This window comes from Pinus tabuliformis, chromosome 2_2 (genome assembly GCF_031772625.1).
Source record: "Pinus tabuliformis cultivar Carrire ecotype Pingquan chromosome 2_2, CPIR1, whole genome shotgun sequence".
Lineage (NCBI taxonomy): Eukaryota > Viridiplantae > Streptophyta > Pinopsida > Pinales > Pinaceae > Pinus > Pinus tabuliformis.
Genome location: NC_142300.1, coordinates 252,185,005 through 252,191,407, shown reverse-complemented (window position 1 = coordinate 252,191,407; position 6,403 = coordinate 252,185,005). Strand labels below are relative to the sequence as shown.

The window sequence follows — 6,403 nt, the reverse complement described above, 5'->3', positions numbered from 1 at the left end:
ACATCTTCCTTTTTATCTAGATCTTCCTTTGGAAAAATTAAGTTTACCTTTGTGTACCAATCAACCTCATATTGATAAGTCATATTTAGTCCATCCTTTCATTTTCCTTCCTTTCATCTGCTTTGATAATAGGGATTTCTCCACATCATCAAGAGTTAGTGTGGTAGTATTACTAATGATAGACAGAACTAGGCTATCCCATGACTCTAGCAAAGAACTCAACAACAAAATACATTTTCCTTCTTTCCCAATAGAGATATGCACAATAAATAATTGATTGACCATAATATTAAATGTATGAATATTTTTTGTGACCAAATCACCCTTTCTCATTCTCAAAATATAAAGTTTCTTTTGAAAAAATAACTTATTTACTAATAATTTTGATTGTTATAAGTTTCCCAACTTATCCCACTATCTCTTAGTAGTGCCTAAGTTCCCCCAAGACATTCATGAAAACCAAATCTGCAAAACAAAGTTGGATTGTACTGTTTGTTTTTCATTCAAGTTTATCCAAATCCTTTGTGGAAATGGAATTTAATTATGCATACAATAGGTATCTACACTTCACTTTTGAGTAGACCTATAAGGAGACAACCTGAAAATATAGTTGTTTTTTTCCTTTCGGAGCACATAATTTATTTTTTTATTATTTTAACTATTATTTTATTATTTTTCATAATATGTCGATTTTAGACCTTAACATTTCTTCCAATGATCATGCTTTATTTATAGGCACAAAAAACCATAATTCGAAACATCTTGATTCAATACAAGTGGCCAAAACTTATGTCTGAGATCATGGGAATCTTAGGATTTCTAACGATTTTTTGATGAGCATCGATTATAGTCAATTTCGTTTCGACCACAAATCAATTACTTGTCTAACTCAACCAAGAAAATTTTTAGGGGTGAAATATATGATAAAATGGATGATACACAATTTTTTTTTACCAATTTTAACAATAAATTATATTTTTTTTATTGAATATTCAGCTAGATTCTATATGTATATATTTTCAAATGTGAATAGTCACTTATAATACTATATTTATGCATAATATTTGAATCCTTTCAAAATACCTTAATGTCGAATATGCACATACACTTGAATGTGATCCTTTATACTAGTCCATTCAATTTTCAACTTTTGTCAGTTCTTCAATTTCCCTTCGACTTTGATTGAGGTAATTGATCTTTTAACTTGACTATCAACTCATTGTCCCTATTCAATTGTCCCAACAAGGCTTGTTGAGGTTCATTCCTAGTGGTATTTCCTGACCAAACCATTGACTAAATGAACTCTAATCGACTTTCATTACATTCAAATAGTACAACATTTTAACAACTACTTCTAGAATTCTTTCTCAAGGTCTACCTCCACACAGATTCGTCACAAGCAACCATTAGAGGATTTGGTTTTGATTTATCAATGTTTTTTCCTATAGTATCTCCAATTCTATTTAAGACGTCATCCCCTTAGAAATGAAGAGGCAAATGAGGAAGGTGAATCCAAACAAGGATGGATAAACTAGCATCAACTATGAGATCAAAATTATGACTCCATTGATTGAGATACATGCCTATTATGTCGTAAAGCATAAGTCACTCCAAAATATTAAGTTTTTGTCCTCTTTATGTTCAAGAATAAAAGCATAACATCCTCTTCCACACAACAAGTGATTCGCTACACCTTTGATTAGGGGTATCTAGTTTATATTTACCTATGGTTCAATCTAATGAGGAGAGAGCTAGACGCTAGTAAATTGGCCAACCAATCTATGCTCAATGAAATTCAATGCCTTGCATTTGGCATAAACATGGAGTAGAAAGATTTTAAAATTTGATCCAATTTTTTTACAAAATGAGCCCAAGAGTGTTTAGAACTGAGTTTACTTGTAAAATCCAAAAGTCCCTTGAATGTAACAATAACCTCTACAATGTCGAGAGTGGGTCTACGATGACAAAATGCCAATTGATTACGCAAAAGAATATATCAATACATGAGTATGGTTTAGGTTAAAAGGTTTGAATACCGAAATATATATATTTTTAAGTTCATTTCACATCTTCCATTATTTTTATAATAGAAAAAGTATTGACTTTTTGATCAAATATAGTTAATGTTTACATTAAATTTGTTTTTAATTTTGGATATATTTTTATTAAATTGAACTTTCTCAAACCCAACAATACAATATCAATTCGAGGTAGCACACTAAGTAAACTTTATAACTTCACTATAGATTTTATGAAAATTTCAACACAATTTTATGAATAAAACTCTTTATTTCTTCCTAAGTAAATCATAGTCAAAGTGATCCAAATTTATCTTACTTACAAATATTTAAATAAAACTTATTACCTTATAAAATACTAAAAATACAAAATCCATTATCCATGAAATAATATTCCTTTTCTTATTTTATGATTAACATTTAATACATCAAATTCAAATTGCCTTTTAATATAGTTGGCTGAGACATACTAAAATATTAGTTTATATCATTAATTTACAATTTGAATATTTAAATTATTTCAAAAACCGTAAAGTTCATTTAAAATTATAATTTACAATTTATTAAAACCATAATTTTACATAAAACTTAAAATTCATTTATAACTTTAAAATTATAACTTGCAATTTATTTAAACCATAATTTTACATAAAACTATAAATGTAATCAGATTTTGATTGGATTAAGCGACAAAGACTCCTAATTTCTTTTCCGCACTTGTCTCTTGGTGTGTATAAATGAGGAGAAATTTTAAAAGGTATGCAGAGTCTTCTCTGAAGCACTCAAATAGCCTCATTTCTACACTTTGAAAATCACACAAGTTTTAATAATTCCAAAAAAAGGATTAATCAGGAAAGACTCCTAATCTCCTATTGCACTTGTCTTTTGTGTGTTTTTTTTGTCGATAAATGAATAGAGAGAATGTACCAGGTACGTAGGAGTTTTCTCGGAAGCACTCAAATATCCTCATTTCTGCCCTATAAAAATCACATAAATTTCAATAATTTTAAAAAGGAAAGTCTTATTGTTTATTGTTTAGATATTTTAAAATCAACTAAATTCAGAGTAGTTTAATTAGGTTACAATTTTGTTTGGAAATTAGTAAAAATTAGAGTAAGATTTTGATTAAAATCTACTAAAAAATTATGGTATAATTATTAAGTTTCCAGATTTTGAGTGTTTTAAAATTTTCTATGGTATTAAATATATTTCTATTATTAAAAAACCATTTAAATATCTCTATAAATTAAATTAAATTAAAAAATAACCAAATTAAAAAGAAAATTGATTTTCCCACTAAAATTGTGAACTTGATAAACAACCCCTCTTTCTTTAATTTTAAATTTGAAGAAAAACCAAAAACAAAATTCATATGGGAAAATCAATCTCTGAATTCTGCCCTAATTTCTTCTAAATTCGAGAGTAGGAAAAAGGGGCTGTATGAATGGCCAAATTCCAATTCTCTCTTTTCCAATGGTGTACATGCATTAGCATACCTCTCAAATGCACATCACTGGGAATGGCAAAAGCCGAGAGACGGTGATTGGTTGTCGTAATCGTTATTCAGAAGAAACCGTGTGCGTCAACGTCGATCATTTTCGCCCTTTCAAGGCAACCTCCGGCAGGTTGCGCCTTTATATCCACGCCTGATTTCGAAAACAACATTAATAACCCTGGGAGACATGGTTGGAACATGCAATTTTGTTTTTCCTTTCCTTGAAGAAGCCGGAGCGAAACTACTCAAACATCAGCCCTTGCGCCACTTCTTAAAGAGAACTACAAATTAATGTCACCGCTTTTGACGTCACGTTTCATCTTGGCACAATTTCATGACTTCCGTGACGTATGTAGCATTGCAAGCAAGCTGGAATGATAAAGCATTTGGAATCCCCGAGTGAAGCGTGGCAGCGTCAAAGTTGATTCACATCTATTTTCCAATTAATTTAATCCGATTCCCAATTAAAACGTTCACATGTCAAAAGTGGACGAATCCAATGTTTCCTCAGCTTTCGTATTATATCATTTACTGACTGTGTCTTGTTGGCAATCGGCTTGTAGTGCATTGTACGAATCTCAACTTGATTCGATTGAGTTAATGAGAGGTCCCACCCGGCATTGTGCAGCAACAGGAAGAAGTTACATGGACGGTTTCTCCATTGAACTTATCCAGAACGGTATATAATTAACACTCACCTGTAGGTGACTGCTCACCACGAATCTATATTGGTCCAAGGAAGGACCGGTGGCGTTGTTTGATTTGATTCGAAGCTGTATTTTGTATTCAACTGCATATAGTCTTCTGAATTTTCAGAGGCCCGGTGTGTTTTGGGAGTGTCAATCCACCCACGAACTGTACAAGGATATCCGAACCTTTGATTTGATATTGAATATGCAGAGAGCCTCAGCAAACATATTATGACTGAAAGGATCAGGATTCTGGTAGAAAATTAGGCAAAAGCTGCACGCGTCCATGGAAAAAAATCGCTCGGAATTGAGTGGTATGGATCAGGGACCAAGTAAAGCCCTAAGTTACAGCTCCAGAGAGAATACTAAGAAAGGGAAAGGAAGAGAATGCTGCATGTGTGGCGACGTTGGATTTCAGGAAAGTTTGTTCAGATGCCACGGATGCCAACACCGATTTCAGCATATGTGAGACTCTGTTCTTGCTTTTATTGTTCTGTATGTTTTTGGGCATCAAATTAGTTATTTCGGTTCTGATATGTGCATTGTGGAGGAAATCTTGCAGATATTGCAGCATGTTGTATTGCAATCAATTGGCACTAAACGGCCTAAATGTATGTGATTGGTGCCTCGACTTGGAAGAAAAACAGAAATTTCAGAGCCACAAAAGGAAAGTTCGATTGCGCGAACCGGAAAGTCGGAAGATCAAGGTGGTAGCTACCATTGAGAAGCCCAAGAAGATTAATGCGATGCCTATCCTTAAAGTCCCTGTCAAATTCGAAGGAAGCAAGCGGAACCAGGCGTCGAGTCTCATACAGGGCTGCAACTTGTCTGCCAAAAGTTGCGAAAGCTTGCCTGTTACTGATCCTCCTCAGAGTAACCCTACCAAAAGTGGACTGGGTCGTCGATACAAGCTTCTCTCCGACGTGCTATGCTGATTTCTCTTTGGGGCGCGTAAGGGATAGAGTACATAGTTCATAGATGGTTCTGTCAAGCTTCCATTTTCTGTAAACAGCACCTTTTTTTCAGGCATACATATGTAAATAACTCAATTTCACCAACGAAAGTAATGCCGTTGCAATATATGATTATAAAATTTTCATTCCCATTTGTTTCCGTCTAACAAAATCCATTCAAAGACAAACTGTCAGTCCTATTTTTGCGCAGAAAGAGTTAATCTACTCTGCATCGTGAAAGGGTTATGAAAACTATGGAGAAGCATTACACTGCATCGTGAAAGGGTTATGAAAACTATGGAGAAGCATTACACGTTATTTTTTATTGGAATGAGTTGCATTACACAGGTGTTCAAGTTTTGGTTGTTTGAAGAATAGGCCGAGATTAAACAGGTATAAGATGAATCTGAGGTGCAAATCTCTTTTTTTAGTGCAAAACATCAGGAAACATTTGCATGTCGAGAGATTTGATCCCTCTCTAGACCTAATAGATCTGGGTTAAAATGGATCTAGGCTAGTTTCAGTTTTGTGCGGAAAAAGAAAAATAATGAACATATGTTATCAATAATATGCTAAATATGTGTCAGATTAATCTAGTCATTTTAATTTTAAATTTTCTCAGTTACCTCAGTTTGTTGATCCCTCTCGAGGCTGGATAGATTCAGATTAAAATGGATCTAGGCTAGTTTCAGTGGTGTGTGGCTAGAGAAAATTAACGAACATATGATTAATTTTATCAATAATATGCTAAATATGTGTCAAATTAATCCGGTCATTTATTTTAATTTTAAATTTTCTGAGTTACCTCAATTTGTTGAGATGATAAATATTTTTAATAACTTTAATTATGAAAAATGATGAAATCAAAGTTTTAAATGTAAAATGACCATTTAATAGTGTTGAATGATAGAAAATGTGAATAATAAAAATATAGTCAATTATAAATAATCTCCATTGTCATTAATCTCAAACTATTTTCTTCTACTATTCTTATTGTCACCCTTGTTACTTTTGTCATTTTTTCAGAACAATTGTCATCTTTTGATATCGATTATATGAAAATGACAGGTTAAATCATGAACCATTTAAATCTTTAGCTCGAGCTATTGTAGTAAACATCATATGATGCCTTTCTTTCTCTCCAATACTAATAGGTTGAATTGCTATAACAAAAAAATCAATGTACATTGTCAAAAAAAATTTGTCCTTACACTGAAATCAATGCACAATGATAATCCAATCACTTTA

General features: G+C 32.5%; 1 protein-coding gene across 1 annotated transcript; it reads left to right on the top strand.

Moving 5' to 3' along the window:
* The first annotated feature begins 4,245 nt into the window (after window positions 1-4,245).
* LOC149192240 (uncharacterized) lies at window positions 4,246-5,338 on the top strand. The gene is made up of 2 exons (XM_089406343.1): window positions 4,246-4,667; window positions 4,765-5,338. The coding sequence occupies exons 1-2, from the start codon at window positions 4,489-4,491 to the stop codon at window positions 5,135-5,137; spliced, it is 552 nt and encodes a 183-aa protein (XP_089262469.1). The 5' UTR covers window positions 4,246-4,488; the 3' UTR covers window positions 5,138-5,338.
* Window positions 5,339-6,403: the final 1,065 nt, after the last annotated feature.